Raw genomic sequence first — 20,414 nt, 5'->3', positions numbered from 1 at the left:
TAGCTCACAGGAGCCTGTTTTGTTTAGGCTTTTTTTTCCCCAGGATGTTCTGCCTGCCACCAGGGAATCTTGCAGACTGTGGATCACGCAGTTTGGGTGCTCTGAAAGTTGAGCTGGAGTCACTTGCTTCTAACCAGGGGAGTTGCTTTATCCGTTGCTGGAAGGATGCGGCATATATTTATAATCGCTCAGTGCAACAGCGATCCCCACCCTGTTCCCATCAGTAAACACGGAACACAGGGCAGTTTACCAACAGGACCTGCCAAAAAATAACCACAGGGATGAGTAACCTCAAAATAAGTTTTTCATGGGAATTTTGCAGAGGACTGGGGCTCACGGTCTGGTGTTACCTCTCCATTACAAGTTCTGGTGAGCCTATTTGAGACAGGGCAGGGCCATGTTTGGAGCAGGATGGAGAACAGCTAAGGTGCTTGGATGAGGGGATTTGCAGACTCTGCAGCAAGTCCTAGACCCCGTGTCAGGCTCTAGCTAATTAGAGGGATTCCCTGGACAATTTTAACTTATGGTCAAAATCACTTTGATGGACAACACTTTGGGGCTTTTTCAGCCCAAATGATTATTAAATTCTTGAGCCAAAGTGGGCCAAGAATCTCAGATTACATTCCTGGGAGCTGGGCATCCTATCTGCAGCTGGAAATTTGGCTTCTTCCAGTTAGTGTCAAAGCCTAATATTTATTTAAAGCTAAGCTTTATAGTGCTCTTTATTATATTTAGAATATTTTCTTTCAGTCTCAGGGAAGCTGCCAACTCATCTTAGCCAAACATGACTCCTGCAACCTAAAATTATTGCCCCATCACATTGAGCCCATTTCTGGGGGATCGGATTAGGAACATATCGACTGATTTATACATTGCAGAGCTAGCCAGCTATCGGCCAAGGCTGATAAGCTTCTCCATCCAGTAAGCGCTAACAGAATCATCTATGCTGAAGCCAAAATTAGGACAGAGATCTACCAAGGAAACAGAAGTAGCTTCATTACACCCAGGCGAGCTGAAGCCTGAGGCTGGCTGAGACGTACAGGATGCCCACCCATGGCTGTGAACCAGAGAGCTTGTCCTATTAACCCCCACCCCACGGGGAAACGAAAGGAGGCCCAGTGAGAAATACAAGCCCCACAGTCCTGCGCGGGAGCTGGATTATTCCTGCCCCGCTCACACTGCCTGAGCAGCCTCCTACGAGTTCAGTGCATCTGAGTCGTGGTTAATTCCAGGAACTGATCTGTGAATCAAAAAGCAATAGCCAACAACAGGGAGGGTGATCATTTGCTCTTGGTGGCTACCAAGGAAAAGCCCAGAAGACATTAACTGAGAGGACAATGCCGGAGGGACAGTAAAAACAGATCTCAGCGCGTGGTCAAAGAGCAGAGCGGGTTGGTGGGCGAGATGTGAGTGATCCCTAAGAACAGATCGTTCCTGACAGCTGTCAATCAAACTGCAGACCCTGCCCTAGAACCAGCAACCGAGCTTGATGATTCCTTGGGTAACTGCTTGATCACCAACACGGCATGTTTATGATTAATGTGGAACGTCATGAAATAAAATTGTGGCGCAGGAAGGGGAGGATGGCACATGTATGTAGAAATGAATCACGTCTTATTTTTGGGGCAATATCGGCCTTGAAAGTCATGTGTGCACTGAGTGAGCATTACAGAAATGTTCCACATCTCAGACAAACAGAAAAAACAAAACACTATAGAAGCATAATAGAAACATAATATAGAAATATATGGAAATACTAAATAATAAATAGATAAAGTACCACCATACGGCCTCAAGAGATGTGCCGTAGTTCCACAGGACCAATCCTATGGCTGGTACATTACTAAAGGGTCTTTCTGTCCACTTTGGTAATAAAGACACAGCTCAGAGGGCATACTTTGAAGCAGTCTCTCTTGCAACTAGGACACAGAGTATCATATACAACAGACCAAAATCTCCTTGTAAGGAAGGCCACAAAGTCTGTGGCTGCTATCACAGCCTGAAGAATAAGTGTTTATTCCTTCTCCTTCTTCCATGTCAGTGATAAAGTTCTAGTATGTTTGTGAAAGCAAAGGAATCGCATTCCCCAGATCTCCTTACTTGCCTTCTGATTTGGCACTCTAGTCCCACACAGACATACAGACACACATACGAAGGCTAGAATCTACCTTGAAAAAAACCCCAAAGTCTGGCATCAGCATCTGGCACATCCACTTAACTCCAACAGCTTGGACCTTAAGAGAAACGCACTGTGGTTGCCAGAGTCACTAACCCCTGGCCTTCAGCTCTCGCACACCGGTGTGAGTTGCCCAGACAAACCGAGGACGCTCGAGGTCTCACAGCACGAACGCATCCAGCCCTGCCCTTTCCCTCACGCTGGTGCGAAGCCTTGCAGCAGCCTCTGTCACGCAATGCATTTTTTCCAGCTGCTCCTAAAGCTGTAGGTAGAGAGCGCGACGTGAAAGTTTGAATTGCACCCACTTGCCATCGCCACGCCAAGGAAAGAAACATCTTCATGCCCAGCTAATGTGCGGAACTCAGTACCGCAAAATGTCATCCGAGCCCAGACCTCAGCAGTGTTGTATGCACAAGGGGAGGACCCACGGTTGCACAGGACTACGTCAAAACCCGTAGCGATAAGGAACGTTACGCTGTAAGGTGGCCACCAACTACCGTTTGGCTCAGGAAGCCAAATGGCTCGGAGAGCAAAGCCCATCGCAGGCAGTTGGCTCCACAATTTTTACTTAATGGAGCTGTCCTTTTCTCCAAAGTATCGCTACAATACAGTGACAACGGCAGAACACGGGATTTGATATTGATCTCAGCCGTTACAGAAATTCCTTTGTTTCTGTGTCTCAACAAGAACGGCTGTGTATGTCATTTGAAGAATATCTTTTTATTTATTTCCCATCTCCTCGTCCCCATTCTCCATTTTTATAGATCTATTGGCATCGAAGCTGGATGCTTCAGCAAATGAGGTTAACCTCTGACCATAAATTACGGCTCCCTCAGGAGGAAGTGGTAATAAAAAAGGAAACGGCCACAACTCCAGCGGAGGACAGCAAAGGCGGACAGAGCAAGGGTTGTACAAATCACAAAACCACCAGCCCCTGAACCCCATACCAGGCTAGCCATGCAAATAATAAAGTGTAACATAAACACACACAAAACTGGACTCAGCTTGGCCAGAACAATCATTCCTATGCCAAGAAAAATAAGCAGCTTTCCCATTTTCCCTGGAGTTTGCCATATAATGGCTCTCAGGGCCTCTGTCACATCAGAGACAACACGTGGCAATAGACCACAGGCAGCCGAAAAGAGAAATGATCAAATCATCTGTAGCATTGCTTTTAACTGTCGGATCATGCAAGAACAGAGGGTGAGATGTCCTTCGTGACTTCCATATCAAGACTGCGGGCTCATCCCAGTCTGTGGCTGGGATTTAACTGTGTGAATTTACATGCTCAGCTCGGGACTTTTTAAAAGGATGAGAAAGAGATAAACATCATCTTTATGATTAGCTCCCCTCTAAGGCATCTCAGGTTGAGCTTCTTAGCATGGAGGAACCCTAAAATCACTGCCGTCTGGGGGAAAGTTACCCAGGTCAGTTGTAAGAAGGGAAAGAGAGAACGAAATCTGCAGGGCTGCAGGCAGGGGAGATGGTTTCTGAATATGGTTATGGTCTTCGTTCGGGGGTCTCATGCACAGGCGGCTTCTTAAAGCCTTCTGGTGAGAACCCAGCACAAAGTGCGAGCGTGGGCGAAGACAAAACCTGAACCGAGCACAGAAGTAAACAGACTCAGACACTTGGGAAATCTGTCTCAGAAAGGCTCCCTATGTTTCCCAAACAGTTTCAAGAGCACTCTCTGCTTTGCTTCTCTTTTTTCTTGGCTGATGGGAAACTCTCTACAGTTCTCCTAGAATATATTGTGGGTTTATGGGGGCCAAAACCTTCCACATCTCAACCGACTCCCGTTTCTGCAGACTTGGCCTGCTCCATCACTCCTCAGGGCTTTTCGTTCCACAGGTGCAGAGGAAGTTATTGCTTCTTTTATTAGCATGAAGTTAGGGACTGATCTCCATTGGAAAAGGTTAAAACACTTAAGGTGATATGGAACAGCTTCAATGGCAAGACTGGCTGAGCAAACTGAGAGTTTCCAGTCTGAAAAACAGGTAACTGGGGGAGGGAGGGAACGATGTAGGTCTGTAAAATCATGGGAGTGCCACGAGGAGGGCGAAGAGGCAACAAGAGCTGCACTGAGACGCTTGGGGAGCAGTAAGTGAAGCTGGCAGGTGGGATGCTGAAAAGAAGGCAAAGGAGGTGTTCCTGCATGCACGTTGCAGACAGGCTGTGGAGAACCTCGCTGTGGATATTAAAAGCGTACATGCCCTCAAGAAAAGAGTGGTTAAGGTCATAGAAGGCAAAGCCACCAAGAGTTATTAAGCAGAAAGACACCACCTCTCAGTCAGCATGTGCCCAGATGGTTGCAGGCTGGGAAATTAATCCTGGAAAAGACTATTTCCTCGCTGCCTTCTTAAATGCCTCCAATTCGAGCCACTGTCAGACAGGATGATGGAGTAGATGAACCTTTGATATGATGTACTATGGATGGTCTTATGTTCTTAAATGCTTTTGTGCTAAACGGAGAACATTGCAGGAAGCTGCTTCTCCCGCAGCCATCCCTTCGTGCTGTTCCCAGCTGACCCTTATTTCTCACTAGCACCCTTAGATACGCACCGCCTCTCTGCAAGCGTCCGCAGGCGAGCATCCCGCAGGTCTGAAACCTGCCTCTCTTCCCCCTCCTGTGCGAAAGCAGAAGGAACGTCGGAGGCCAAAGAGAAGAGGTGCAGGCTGTCCGCTCAGAGCAGCACGGCCTTTGGAGCCGTGGCAGCAGCCCCGCGCTATGGTGTGCGGGCCGGCTGCTGGAGGCGCACGGGGAGCTGGCTGCTCCCGTGCTGTTGGCTCTCCTCCTGATTTCCAGCTGGGAAACTGCATTAAAAGAAGCTAGGACTGTTACTGAATAACATGAGTTTTCAATGTAAGCAACTGCCATAGCTGCCAGAGGGACGTGGCCTGGGGAAAGGAGGAAGCCAAGATGCTTACCCAGGGGAAGCGGTCAGTGGACACTCGCTATTAAAATGAGATCCGTGTTTTCTCTCCTTTTCTAGACCATTTTCCCTATCTTGCTTTTTTGTTTGGAGGGGGTGGAGGAGTGACATCAACATTGCTATGAGATTGAAGCAGTAAATAATTCTTTATCACCATAACACTGCAAACTATTGCAAAATCTATTGCTGTCCAGGCCAACGCTTGTAATAAGCTACTGCCAAAGAGGATGGCAAAAAGCAAGTATTAGCAGCTGACCCCGGGACATTTTCCTTGTCATTCAGGGGCATTGCTTTCTTGACTCAAGGAAGAGGACAAAGAACAGTCAAATCACACAGAATTGGGTTAATATCAGAGCTGTATGAATGTCATGACATTACTTGTCAAAGGGACATCTAAACTTCAGCTCGGGTTTCCGGGGCTAGGAGAAGGGATTTGAAAGATGCTATTATTCAGCCATCAAGCTGTAGCATTATTTTGATGTTCATGGGACTAAAGGAAAAACTCTCTAGAAGAATGCTATATGCTTTAACACAGGCTAATAATGTCAGTCTACAATTCGTGACCATACTCCAACGATCTATGGCAGACAACTCATTTGTTACTCAATTATATGGCGCAGAAAGACAGACGGAGCGTATCAGCATAGCTCGACTGATTTTGCCAATAACAGAAGATGCAGCTTATATATTTTTAAACAATTTATATAAAAGTGTTAGATTTCTACAGAACCTTGGTGGTTTCATGCCTATTAAATTTTAATACAGTGCATAAAATTGGCAGAAAGTACCTTCTGAAGCGCTCTTTGTTACATCTCTGTATCAGTTTCCATCTGCCAGATTCTGCTACCTTTATGCATTTTGATTGGTCCCTTATTGCTGAAATAGTCCCACTGAAAGTCATGGGTTGCTGAGACCACTGCAAAGTACCTCTGAGAGAGTAACAAAAACCCGCTGAAATGGAGTAACAGAGGCAGCGTAGCTGGGGAACAGAGCGATGTGCCGACTCCTACCCCCGCAGGTACACCTCCAGCACAATTACACGTCTCCTTGGAAAGGAGGCACGTTGCAATTTTCAAATCCCGCACCTTGCCTCTTTCCACACGAACTATCATCACTACTTCATCAAGGAAAGTGGGAGTGATATTATTGCCAAAAGAAGTACGTTCCCTCCAGTTTGCCCCGGGTCAAACCTGCTGCTCCCTGGAGCCGGGTGTTGTAGCACACGTCAAACGCAGAATAGCGCAATGGCTTCAGCTTGCTTGTGATGAAACCAAGGAGCACAGAGCAATAGTGGCACTGTGCAGGGACGCACAGTGCCTGGGACAGCACGGTAGCTAGGCACGGACATGTGGCATCACTGTTCAAACAAGCGAGGAGGGTGAAAGTACAGCACTACCAGTAACACCACGAGAAAGGCGGAGGGGGTAGGACGGGCTGTGAAGACAGATCAGGGCCATGCTGCAGCAGGAAAGCGGCCGAGGAGCTGGTGGGGTGGGAGGTGCACAGGCTGGTGACAAAGGGGAAGCAGAAGGGTCGCTGTGAGAGGTCAGCCTGACTCAGAAAGAGCTGGGAGGACCTGAAGGGCTTCATCATGCAAAAGTGGATGAAGGAAGACAAAATGGTATGGCTGAATGAGATGCAGGAGAGCTGAGGGGAAGACCTGAAAACGTGTGATGAGGCGATGGGGAGCTGCGGGAGAAACGAGAGTTAGAAAGTCTTTTTGCCTTTGGCTGATGTGAAAGCAACAGTCAAATCTTTCTAAAGAGGCTCCGTTGCCTGTGTTCGTGCTCCAGCAAGCAGCATTCGGCAGGTGGGTATAGGAAGCTTGGTCGAATCCTGAAGGAAAGACTGAAAGGACAGCTGTTTTCCTTAGCGCTCTGGGATAATGCTGGGAAGGAAGAGGCAGCTCTTGGCCTTGCAACACCCCCATCCACCCATTGGTGCTGGCAGGATACCTCAGCGGCTCATTTCCCAAAGCTGCCTCCTCCTTCAAAAGAAGCTGCTAGCTTAATCCTTCTGCAGGCTAACGATGCCACCAGTAAAATCCCCATTTCACCTGCACAGTGTCAGTTTATGGACTGTGAGTAAGTTTGGACTGAAGTTTGCTCCTTTAAAAGTCATTTATGATCCCGGAGGAATGTTATATGAGTGCACAACGACATGGAGTAAGGGTGACACACTGTGTGGACAGAGAGAAGTGCAATTCCTTCCCTCCTTCCCAACTTTTTTTGAGAGATTTGGTCCTTATTTTTTTTTTGAAATCTGAGTCTGGACTGAGGCAAGCCCAGCGCGGTCCCAGTGGAGCTCTCCTTCGGTCCCTCCTTGTGAAATGGCCGAAGCCTCCCAGGCAAGCTCCTCTGCGCAGCATCGCCGCTGCTGCAGCAGCACAACCTGCCTTCACGCCAAGCGCTCCCATCTTGGATCAAGCCAGTAGCGAGGGGCAATAAATCTGAGGATGTCCCTGGACTCTGGAGAAGAAGAGAAGGTTTTCTGTGACCTGCTAACTTGCCACAAACCTGGAGTAACAAGAGACGCACAGCTTCAGGGCAGATGTGCAGTTAGCTGCAGATGGCAATTTCTCCAGCAGTCACTGTGGATGCTGTACTGCATGGAGAAATGGAGCAAGTCTGGCTCAAGGAGCTTAAAGCTAAGAGAAAAAAGATTAAGCAGCAGTTTCGTGTTTTGGTTGCATTTTTAAAACAGAATGTGAGCTTAACCCTCATCTGAAGAAAGTACTACCTTAGACACAACTAAAAAGGTTGCTGTGATTAGAGATCTCAATCCTAATTGCCAAATACCCAGCCAAGAGACTAAGACAAGTACTTGTACAAAGAAATGATAAGAGAGAGAAGCAGAGATGAGAAATGCACAAGTTAGTCTTCAGAGCCCACCTTGCTGATTTTTAAATCCTTGTTTTTCCTCTGGAAAGCCCTTGCTATTCCCACCTCTGTTGTTTAGTGTACGAAATCTCTGCAGTATTTTCATTCTTCCTGATGCCCAGAAGACAAAGAACCGCTGTACAAAAGAGCCTTGTGGCATTGCCAGAGATATTAAGGCTTTTAAAAAATAACTGCTTTGTTCTTTAAATGTTAGTAAACAGGCCATGAGACGGCAGGTGCTGGGCCTCCAGAAAACACAAAGTTTTGTTGTATTTAAAAAGGAGGAGCAGCATTTTTTTTCACTTGTGAGGTTCACCCGGTACTGAACATTATGGGCAGAAACCAGCAGAACCGACGTGGGATACGGGCTTTACAGCACCGCAGCTTCAGTTCTCTTGCCAGGACCAGTCAGCCCCATCCCCAAGCCGTGGTACCATGGGAGGCTGCAGTGGCATCCTTCTCCCATTTAACCCCGAAGCACATTCCCACCTCGCTGGTAAATCTAGTGTCTTGCCAGGCTGGGACTCCTTGGTCAGGATAACTACAGTACTCGACAGCGGGTGGTACTGCAGAGTCTGGAGCACAGTTTTTACGAGACCCCTGTGTTTTTGGGATATAGACTTAACCCAGCTTTACAGATGAGGAGCGGAAAGACAGAGACATCAAGTGACTTTTGCAGGAACGTACGGTGGGCTTTGGCGGAGGAGCGGTTTGAATCACGCTATTGAACCGGAGGCTAACGCCCTGACGAGCAGATCACTCCTGTCTAATGTCTGACGTCCCACTGAGTTTAAGAGACCGATAATGGAGAAACTTGGAGAAGGAAGAGCACCAAAGAGGAAGGACATATCTGCCTTCATTTACAGGCAAAACAGCAGGATGCAGTCGCTGAGAACGGCGAGGTCTTGCTAGCTTTTTTCTTTTTTTTACAGGAAACAGCATCCAAGAAGTGTCTACTTTATCTCTGAAATTCATGGCACGGACTGTGCTGAACCAAGGGCCTGAGCAGGGCTCCCTGGCCGGGGTGGTGACTCCCGGGAGACAAAGGAGAGCCTGTTGTCTCCAGCTCCACACAGCCGCTCAGACGTGCTGGTCCTGAGCGCTATTCCTGGCCTCGCGCTGACTCACTCGGTGACCTTGCTGAGAAAGACTCTTACATCCAAGCCTGCCTGCCTGTAAAAGCCATCATGGTCTCCCAAGGTTGGATTCTATTGGAAGCATAGACGATGAACAAATATGAAATATTTCTTCTGCTTTCCTTCAACACCCACCCCCCGGGGTGAGCAGGAACTGGACAGAGAGATGAAACTGTCCTGCTGTCCTCCTATAAGCTCCCTCTGCACCTCCTCCCTTAATCTTACAATGAACTGGGCCAATGACTCTTGTTTTCGCAGTGCCCCAAGGCTTACCCAAGGCATTCGGTCATAAGAAGGACACACCGCAGCCTTGAGGCAGGTGCTTATTTTCTTGAAGCGCTTTCTGTGTATATCCACGGCGGCCCTCCGTCCTGTTCAGTGTGACGCCTCATCCTTCCCAGGCAGCGGCGGCTGGCCGCGGAGAGAGGACGCCAAAGGTGCTAGCGTGCTGGCTGGTGGAAGAGAGGCTTTCTGCCGGGGGAGCCAGGACAGGTTCGGGTTTTCTGCTCTGAGACTCCAGCCTGACGGCTGCCGCTGCTGACCTACGCACGGACGATGCGCGAAGCTTAGATTTTTTATTCAATGATATGGGACATAGCCACCTTTTGAAAAATACTGCATTGTAAATAGATTCCCTTTGTCGTTTTACTAAAACCGCTCTGGTGGTAGGTGAAAGGATTTTTAGAATCTATTTTATTCATTGCTAGTTACGTTTCTTCATCTAGGTTCAGAGCCAAAACTCATTAAAGGCAGTGGGAATCTTCCCATTCACTTCTATTCACTTCTATTGGCTTCAGCTCAAGATTTTTCCAGTCCCTCTTGGCTTGGACAATGAAGATCAGTGATGGCAGTTTCACTATCGGTGTCTTTGTGCCACCATGTCTCGTTCAAAACCTTCAGCACAATGTCCACTTGTCTTTAGCAACTGCTTCCTTTCAGATTTCAAAAATAAGTAAGTCCATGGAAGAAACATTTCTTTTGGCTCTGCATGGGCTGAAAGCTCATTTGCAGACATTTTAATTTTGGTACACAGTGTCTCTTTGATTCTCTCCATCATCTCAGCACACCAGCCTGCTATTTTTGCCTCACAGGCTTGGCTGCACTGAGTCATGTAGCTCGCTCTGGTTTACTTTGGAGCTAGTGTAACCAGCGATAATCTCAATGCTCGTCCTATGGAAACAAGACGCATTTACTTGTGAAATCTAACAGAAAGGTGGCAGCTCAATGAAAGGAGTGCTGAGCATATTCTTCTAGCACATGCAACAGGAAGAAAAAATAGCGTCGTGATTAATGACACTCACATCACTGCAAGATTATCACACGCTCTCCGGCTGACGGCTGGATTGTGCAGCTTTGCTGGATGGCGAGAGGGACATCTGGGGCTGTCCTGGCCTCTCCCCGCTGGCCTTCCAGGTCAGCGCTGAAGGGAACATCTCACATTGCTCCAGATCCTGCTCTATGGTCTCTGCAATCACTAAAAGGTAGCAAACGGGGTGAGAAAATAGGCCAGTACGGGCTGATCCAGCACTCCCACCGCAGTTTGCACTAGGCAGCACGAGGAGGGGAAGGCTGGGGTGGGATGCAGCATTTATAACACAGCTTTCCAAAATCTTTGGACTAAGCATTGGTACATTTTAAGACTTCAGCAATAAACTGGGGCACGGTGCCCCTCTGGTACCAAGTTAAAAAGCTCACAGTAGCGGATTCCAGCCTTGCGCTATCTGTTGAATTAACCCTAACACTTTCGTGATCGATGTGGCTAGTGTCTTGATTAATGTGAGTGCTCTGCAATCGCTAGTGTTTTTTCTGTCTTGCCACTGTCAAGGCCTATCTGTGCTTTTTCTTCCTCTAAGGCTTCTCTCCCTCCACTCCAGTGATTTGAAGCAGACAGTTCTAACTGGTGATCGTGCTTTGGAGACGTGAGCAGAAACCTTCAGCATAAAGGGAACGTCTGCAGAGTACACGGACGTGAACCGTGTTTCTCATCCTCAGTCTTAGTGGCAAGAAAATCCTGCTTTATCCCCAACGAGAGAGAAAGAGGGAATTGGAATCCAAAGAAAAATAAATAAAACGAGCATTCTTGGTCGCTCACTCTGAGACCTACAGCTGGATGGAACCCATTTTTCTCACACTTTGAAGTTCGTATTCTGGCGAAGGAAAATCTTTCACATGAAATCTGGCCTCTGATGGAGGAAGGTCACTGCAGGGAGATGATCTGGATGAAGGTACCTCAAAGGGATGGAATACTTTTCTTACCTCAAATGCTGTGTCTGGATGAAACCTGGCTCATGAATTTCTCCCTCATTAGGTGGATATTTTTGTCTTTCTGCCACAGACTCTAGCAGAACAAAACAGTGATCAAACCCCATGCCTGTCTCCTTTTGTTGATGGCTATTTATTTTCCTTAACATTTCTCTTGTTTTGTATTTTTGGCTCAGAAGTCTGTCTACTGCTCCAAACCAGTTAATTCTTCCTAAGAGCCGTACGGGCCCAAGGCCTAGATTATATTTATAAACTGTAAGGATCTCCCCAGGCAGCCTCAGTTATAAAGGATTTGAGTCAAACAGCTACAAGGAGATGCTCAAAAACAACCTCAGAGAGGAAACACAAAGAGATGGAACATCACACATTTCCCCCATGTTAAAGTTTAAAAAAACAGACTACAGTTCAAAGCACCGTGTAATGGGAGGTAAGTAATCTTTATCCTTTAATCTCCCATGTTTCCAGCAAAAGGATGAAATGTTCTGCTTTCCTCTGGTGTCTGAACACAGGTGTTTAAGAAGATTTTCAGGCAGGTCCCCACGTTTTTGCACCAGTGCAAGTGCAAGAAGGATTGCGTGAGGGAAGGGCAGGCTGGGACCGGGGCTCGGACGGCAGCGGGTGCGGGCAGAGACAAGCCTCAACTGGGCAGCGAGGGAAGAGCCTGCTAGGATGCTAGGCAGGGATGGATGAAAGGTCACACCAGAGGAAAACTCCTCATTCTTCAGTTTTTTAACAAAAATAAAATTGCTTGCAGTATATTACGTTACTCATACTTTTGCTTCGTTGTTGTTGTTGTGAAAAGTGACTGACAGGCCTCTTCCAGCTTTGCTTTGTGGCTTCGGATGATTCATTAAACCCTTCCTTGTCTTGTTTCCCCTTCTTGTATAAAGAAGAGAGTTGCACAGAGACTCTCTTAATGCCTGTGCGTGCTTCCTCTCCTCCCATCCGAAGCTGCCATCCCACAGAGGAGCAGCAAGTCATCAGAAACGTGCCCATGGCTCTGCTGGCCCCACATCTCTTGCTATTCGGCTTCTACTCGCCTGCGTACTGCTGTATATTTGAACAAAGCCGTGCAGGAAATGTTTTTCCCAGCTAGGGAAACAGTTTGTTCCCATTCTGCGTTTGAGTCAAATGGGGTTTTCTTGAAGCCTTTTTTTCTGGTTTTTTTTTTCAAAACAAAGGAAAAGGTAAGCAAACATGTCTGCAAGAAGGTGAATGAAAGAGCCAAAGGACAGCCAATGGACTTGCTGAACAGAGGACTCCCGCAAGACATGAGAGGACAGTTTTCTGACCTAATTCAGGCTAGTGGCTTGAAACCAGGCCTTGCACACGCAGGCGATCACCAAGTTGCAGGCAAGGCTGGGATGGTGCTTTCTTTCCCTAGAAACTGCATCCCTAGCAGAAGTTATTCCAAACTGAGACTTCCCACAGAAGGCTTCTGGTTTGATAACATGCCATTTTCCAATGAAAAATATTTTCATCAAAAAGTTCCCCACCCTGTTTGCTCACAGACTGCCAACGTTAACTCCTCTTTCGATCCCCAAGGGACCACGGGATGTGTGTGCATAAAAGACGGCCTGACCAGATGCGGAGAGGCACACCCAGCGATGGCCCTGCCGCGCTCCTCAGGATGAGGGCAGCTACCGTGGGCAATTGCTGCCGTCTGCGTGAGGGGATGTGGCACTGGGGATGGACTGCGTACCCGAGGAAGCGATGGCTTTGCTTCTGTTTACTGGCTTAGGGACCCACATGTAGCCAGCACCTTGCCTGTCTTGGAGGTCAGCATATGCCTCCAAGGCGCCCTATACGTCAAATAAATAATAACCGACTTCATGGGACGTGCACTGTTTTATCCCAGAAGAGCACAGTAAAGTGCAAGGCACATTTGCAATGTCCTGCCTGTTTCCACCACCTCTTCTGGGGGTTTGAATTTACAGGACATGGAAAGCTGTCCATCCAAAAAGCGCTCTACGTCCTCTCAGGAAAATGATAAAGAACTCCTTGATGCAGCACACTGCAGGGAACATCTATGGGCCTGCCAACTCACTGTCCTTAAAGGTAGTCACTACCCTTCTCCTCTCCTACCAAAGATCACTAGCACAGAAAAATGTCTTTCAATCCACTGCCATGTTCTGCTTGCTTCTCTTTCTGCAGGCAAAGCTCAGCTCTGGAAGCCCCAGCCAGCACTCACTAGCACAGCACACAGCGGTGAATATCGGCTCTCTCCAACTGAAAGGGCAGGAGCTGCTTTGGAGAATAACTCCATTTTGCAGAACATGCCTCTGGTCAGGACTGTCTCCGTCAAGCGGCTGTCTTTACGTCAAAGTGCCTCTACCTGAAGACACAGGGCAGAATTAGCCATCTAAAATTTAGGCTGATAGGCTAAACTTGTCTCTTCCCTCTGCTGTTGTTGGGGGAGGCAAACAGGCACCTGCCAAAGAAGGTTTGTAAAACAGAGGTTTGCAGAGATGGGATGAGTCAGAAGAGCCTCTTTTTGCAGTCACTAAGCAGGGCAGCCTAGATAACTAGCCCAGATTAGACACCTACCGTTTGGACAGCTACGTTTAGGTTAGATACATTTTACCTTTGGCCAAGGCTAAACACAGCACGCAGCGGAGGATGCAACTCCAGGCCCTGCTCTGATCAACAGCCGTTCCCTCTGCTGCGCTTCCTAGCTACAAGCTTGCTTACGATGAGCACCAACAGAGGAGCAAGACAAAGCGAAGGAGTTCCCAGCTCCGGTATCGTCCCCTGCCAAGCTGGTAAAAGGGAATAACTCATGTAAACCTCTATGTCAGGCCAATGCCATAAAGGATGGAAGATACTCCAAGGGATGGCCAGGCAAGTGGCGTGGCCAGTCCCCAGTCGGTGCGGGTCTCATAGACTACGCTGCCTTGGTCCTGCAAAACTGCACTGCTTGGTCCTGGCGCTTCACGGTGCACGAGGCCACAACCCTGACATCCTGGCCAAATTCCTACAGGTTATTGCTTTCCATCCCAGTTGTCCAGTATTTCCACCAGGCACAGCAATCTTCACTTCCTTGTTATTACTACTTTATTTAGTTATGGTCGTACCGATAGAGCTGCCAGGTGCCTTTGCAATGCTAAAAGCATTTCATTAGGAAGTGAAATGACCTTTTCTAGCCCTACTTCAATTCCCACGAGTATTGCGAGGCTAAGGTATTTGTTAATATTAGTACGGAGCTTTTAATTCCTCAGATGGAATAATTGTCACGGCAAAACAAGTTGTACTATTACGAAGAGGTTCTAGGCCGGTTCGCAAATCGCTTTTCCCATCTGTACCAACAGAACATGCTGCTGGGTTAGGGAAGTCTGCTATGCTTTGGAGGAGCTCTAACAGGTTGCTGCAGGCCCACGAAGATGCTCAGGAACAAAACGTGCCATTCTTACAACCGTTTTTTTGATTTTGCATATTTTGAGGGAGAAAATAAAGAATTAAAAATAGTTCCCAGGACCGTTTGGCCAGGTTCTCACACCGATTTCCTTGTGAAACTACACACTATAGGCATTTAGTCCCAATTAAAAGATCAATTAAGTTTATCAACAGATAAAAGATTATCTGGGGCATTACACAAACACAACATGATTTGCTAGCAACATTACACAAACACAACATGACTAACATGTCAGTAACCTCCAGCGAATTCTTAAACACCTCCCTGTAAATCAAAAGCGAACTACAGCTCTATAATTAAGCTTCCTATAAGACTGGTCTTTACTATTATCCATAACTATGTAGAAGTCCGTTACTACACCACAGATCTGGGGGAAGTTGTATGTTCTAAAAATTAATTTTAGGCATAGAAAATGCATTTGTTGTCTTAAGAATGATCTGGGCATTTATATGAAAATTAGCATTAACTGGTGACATCATGTGATGTCGAGAAAAGTGTTCCTGATTTAACACTGTGCATGAGAAATGATGCTTCTTGTTCATACAACTGGAAATATCTGAGGTTATTCTGTGTTCAATTTATTGTTTGAATTTGGGACATTTCTACACCAGGTACCCATTCTGATCTTCAAAAGCGCCCATTTTCCTTGCAGAATAACAGATGGATTTATAACTCACAGAACCGTACCTATGTCGCACTTTGCTCTAGTGCATTTTAACGTAGCGTACATACTTGTTATGTGCATTAAGAAGTTAGAAGTATACTAAAAAGGGGCACGAAGAACTTTGTAATACCCTGATCACAGTTCAGTTTCACTCAAACCCTTGATATACACACAGGATAAGGTCTAATGCACCTGCTTTCTTTCTCTTCTTCTTTTGAAGATGAATTGAGCAAGAGTAACAAAAAAATGCAAACAAACCCCATCATTCAGCCGTGGGGACTGCCGGTGCTTTGCTGTAAGGCTGCAATAGGTCATTTAACCCCAGCGTCTCACTTGTGGCATTACTGGGAATGACGGCCTGTGTGGGCAGCTGTAGAGCTTCCACCACTCCCACATTATCAGCATAGTGTAGTGGTCTGTGTACGTTAAAAGCCATATAACTGGTGTGTGCATTGCAATGGCACAGAATAGCTCCCTCCCCACCACCTGGGTGCCGCCTGCATTTCCAGAAGTGCCCCTTACCTGCACCGGGACATCTCCCAGGACGCCTGGCACTCACTAAGCGCCGTTCCTGGCCCTTGCAGCTGAGGCTGCCCTGGCCCAGGAGGCATCTGCGGCTGACGGAGCTGCCCTGAACCAGCAAAAGCCTCTGCACCCCCGGGGCGGAGGGAAAGGGGAAGCATCTGCGCATCCCCTGCCAAAACCACGCTGTCCCCTCCATCGTGGGGTGCTCAACCCTGCTGAAATCCTGCCTGGCATGGCAGGGGCGAAGGTACGTGGAGAGGCTGGAAGCCTCCGTGTGTGGGTGGATTTTTCTGCACCTGAGAGCCTGGAGATAATGCTCAGGTGACACAGAAGCAGCTGCTATGAGAAACCCATGAGAGATCAGGGAGGCAGCTGTGCTATATAAATAATAACGCCATTAGGGTTACCCAAAATGTCCTATTCAAACAAGCAACTTTCTCTGTGCCCCAAGAGCAAGAGATGCACAGCGGTGGCTGCCGCAAGGGAGGCAGCAGGGCAGGGAGGACGGAGGTGGCATTCCAGCAGGATACACTGAGAGGCATAAAGAGAACCCCAAACTGCGAAATAACCAGGGGAAGGGGGGCAAAGAGAGCCTGCTTCTCAGGTGGTGTCCCCCTGCGCTCCCCTTCCCTCTGCCCTGGAGCCCCGAGAGCCCCGGCGCCGGGAGGGGGATGCTGGCACCCTGGCCACCCCTGGGGGAAGCGGGGGCAGGACCGGGGGAAGATGTTGCCACCTGATGCTCACGCAGCTCCGGCTTTGCAGGGACAGGCGATGCTGGGAGGCAGCGGGGCACAGCTCGCTTCGTTCCTTTGCCCCATCTCAGGCAGCAGCAGCAGCAACAGGAAATCCAGGAGCTCTGCGAAATGACAGGGAGGGAGAGAGAGAGTGAAGTCCCCTCGCCTCGGCTGGTGACGTCTCTCCTTCCTCCTTTTTTTTTTTTTTTTTTTCCCCTGTCCCTATAAAGAATCTCGGGCTCGCATCAAACTTCCCAGCCAAAGCAAACCAAGCCCAGAGGGGTGGGGGAAAAGGGAGAGAGAACCACCTAAGGCGGGATCCGGCCATGCCCAAGCCCCGCTGCCTGCCAGCCGCCGGCCCCGGGTGCCGCGGGGTGCCCCCCGGCAGGTAGCCAGCCCGGGGGACCTGGAAGCTCCCTCTCGCAAAACTCCCTGAAGTTGAGAGGTTTTTTTTTCTTCCTCCTGATCTCCGCAGCACCTGCACCTCCCTGGATAAATACATCTAAGAGGAGGCTTTTCCGTTCAGCCACCTTATCCCAGACTCCAGGCAAAGGACTGCTCGGAACAGCGACTCACTGACTGGAGGAAACTTTTTGCCAAACTTTTCTGGTGCTTTGCTTCTGCTTTTTAACCCCTTGAGTTACTTTGCAGCACCCAGGCGGGCTGGGGAGCCTGCTCTTCTCAGGCAGAGTAACGCTCCCCTGCCCCGGCCACCCCATGGATTAGAAAAGCAGGGGGAAACGAGGAATAAAATTATTGTGAAAAGGGGGGGAGGAAAAAAGCCTAAAAACTTGCACTTTGAGAAAAAAGGAAGAAGAACAAAATCTGCAGCCCAAGGATGAAGCAGTGAATGGAAAGAACAATTTAACTGGAATCAACAAGTGGGAACTTCTGCACGCCTTGTTCTTCCCCTCCCTTCCCGCTCCAGCCCGCAGCCTTTCAGAAACTTGTTGCTGGAAAGAAAACTTGTCCCCGTTTGCGGACTTCTCCTCCTGTGCCTCGCAAGGGATATAGCAGCCACCCGCACCGACACCGGCGATGGTCCCCAGGCCGAGCGCCGCCCTGGCTGTCTATGCCCTTCAGGGGCTGCTCCTGATGCACGGTAAGACACGGTCACACGTGGGTTTCTCCTTCTCTCCCGGGAGCGCTAAGGGGACGCTCGGGCCGGCGGGGGGGACGCGGAGAGCCCCCGCGGCTCTCCGCGTCCCCCCCGCCGGCGCAAGCGGCCCCATGGGGTGCAACCCACCTCCGCCCCCGGTGCTCCAAACCCACCGACGGCGGGTGCGGGCATCTCAGGTTTTACACCTCAAAGGGGTCAAGGCTTCCTTAAAGGAGATTTGGAAATAAAGGAAGCTGTATCTACAGGGGGGAAAAAAAAAAAAAAATCTCCTTGAAGTGTATTGCACTTAAAGGACGCTATTTTTTTTTTCCCACTCCTGATCCCCTTGAGGTTTCGGCACTTGGTTAAAAATAGCAACTTGCGGGCCCTCGCGTCTGTGTGCCTTTCTCTCCCCGACATGGGAGCGTTTTAACTCGCATTTGATCATTTGAAGCAGACCTGAGGAAGAAAAGGCTTCAAAAGCAGGAGCTGTGGCGTGCCTGGGAGCGCTCCACGCAGCGCCGGGAGGGCGCGCGGGCTCCCTTGCTCTCTTCGGGAGGGATCAGCGCTAACGTCAGAGTTGTGTGGGTACAGACATCGCAAGCAAATGCCTACCTTCCCTTTGATATTTCAGTTCTTATTCATGTGATGTTTCTCCACTGCATTCCCCTTCTCAGCCCAGATGCTAGGTTAGGTTCCCTGTTCTCCAGCTCTCATTTTACCCTGCTGCAAACGCACTCTCCCCCCTGGAGTTACTCCCGATTTTCGCTGATATCAGAAAAGCCAAGAGGCAGGTTAATGAGATTTAGAAGAGCTTTTCCATCTGCCGTATGACTTTTCATTATCTCATTAAGCATAAGGATTTCGCTGGATTACCATGCTATTAATTCATGACATTGCAAATTGTGTAAGGGAGATGGTCTGTTATTTACTGGGGAATTCCTTCTGACAGTAACGATGATTCTTTTTTTGGATAGTGAATGTATTTCACAGCACAAGGCTGTTGCTTCTTTAGCATATTATAATCTTTTCATAGTTTAATATCAAGAGGATAGCTTCTGGAAACACTGTGAAGCAGCACTGTCCTTGATTGTCTTGGATTCATTCAGGGATTTAATGTATTCCTTCTGCAGAAAGGAACTGACTGGCAAGCACTAGCCCCAGTGAATTTCTCATATCCCCTCCAGTACCTTCCCCACAGCTCCCTACAGAATAAACAGCTAAGCCCGAGATTGCGCTCCCAAGGGCTTGGCCAGCTTTTCCCCAAAAAACTGCAGCAGCAAACCGTACGGGTAAGAAGGAGCCCCTCCAGCACAGAAACCCTGGCGACCCGCGGCAGCAGTGCCCAAGTTCACCGCAGAGAAGGCAGCCCGGCACCGCGCCGGACGCCGGTACCCACACCTTGAGTTGCACCTGGCGCGGCATAGGAAGCTCGCGCGGCCCTCGGAGAATTCCCGTGATGTGCTCCATCTGGCTGACACGTGCGCGAGCAGCCAGCTGCGTGCTACGTTAGCTTTAACGGCTGAATACTCTGGAAAAGTTGCCCGTAGAAGGCATATTACCAGAAATCCAGAGTGATTTTCACGAAGGCATAAATCATCACAGACTTTCATGGATCAGAGAGAGATAATAACAAGTATTTGGCAGCAGGGAGAAAGTGTGTCTTGCCATTCCTGAGGCTCCAGGATGAAGTGGAGCATAGCCTCTACAACGACCTGAAAGGAGGCTGGAGCCGGGGGGGTCGGTCTCTGCTCCCCAGTAACAAGCGATGGGACGAGAGGGAACGGCCTCAAGCTGCGCCAGGGCAGGTTTGGGTTGGGTATTAGGAAAAAATTCTTCACGGAAAGGGCTGACAGGCACTGAACAGGCTGCCCAGGGAAGGGGCTGAGTCCCCGTCCCTGGAGGTATTAAAAGACGGGTGGACCCGGTGCTTAGGGGCATGGTTTAGTGGTGGGCTTGGCAGTGCTGGGTTAACGGCTAGACTCGATGATCTTAAGGGTCTTTTCCAACCTAAACGATTCCATGGTTCTATGATAGTGCAGTTGTTACTGAGGAGGTGGGTGAGAGCCTAGCTAGAGATGCTACCCACATTTCAGGGCTGACTTGGGTCCTTACTTACCAGGTTACTTTCCTAATAATTTTGGTCCTAATAACTTTGGAATTTGGTCCAGATTCACTTTTCCATCAGTGCCAGGCACAGAGAAGGCAGAGAGAAGGCCATGTCCACATCCTCTGGCAAATAAAGGCAGGCACATCGCTGACTGTCCCTGTAGCAAAGGCTGCTGATGGATTTGGAAGCAGCATTATGGATGTCAGACCTTTGTCCATCATTAGGAAAAGACGATATGTTAGCGTAGTCTCTGTGTGCCCTAATTAGGCTGGGAGCCAAACTGAAACAGGGCCAGGAAGTCTGAGGATTCTGGATAGCACTGATGTTATTGAGGTATTAACTCCTCAGTCACCTTTCCCTCAAAGTTCAGCTCCAGCAATGAATCCAGTGAAACTTTGTTTGACCTCCCAAGGCACGAGAGGCACAGATCTATTCTGCAGGCTGTAGGTTAAACCTTCTCTGGGATCTTTGTGGTCAAAAT

At 48.6% G+C, this 20,414-nt stretch overlaps 1 protein-coding gene across 1 annotated transcript in view; it reads left to right on the top strand.

Moving 5' to 3' along the window:
- Nucleotides 1-16,991: 16,991 nt before the first annotated feature.
- LOC309595826 (vascular endothelial growth factor receptor kdr-like) overlaps nt 16,992-20,414 on the top strand; it is a 141,624-nt gene continuing 138,201 nt past the window's right edge. Inside the window, exon 1 of the mRNA XM_082323206.1 lies at nt 16,992-17,826. Coding sequence (XP_082179332.1) covers nt 17,763-17,826 — 64 coding nt within the window. The 5' untranslated portion in view covers nt 16,992-17,762. The remainder of the gene's footprint in view (nt 17,827-20,414) is intronic.

This window comes from Platalea leucorodia (assembly GCF_965183815.1).
Source record: "Platalea leucorodia genome assembly, chromosome: 10".
Lineage (NCBI taxonomy): Eukaryota > Metazoa > Chordata > Aves > Pelecaniformes > Threskiornithidae > Platalea > Platalea leucorodia.
The sequence above is the reverse complement of the archived record's forward strand: the minus strand, read 5'-3'. Positions and strand labels throughout refer to the sequence as shown.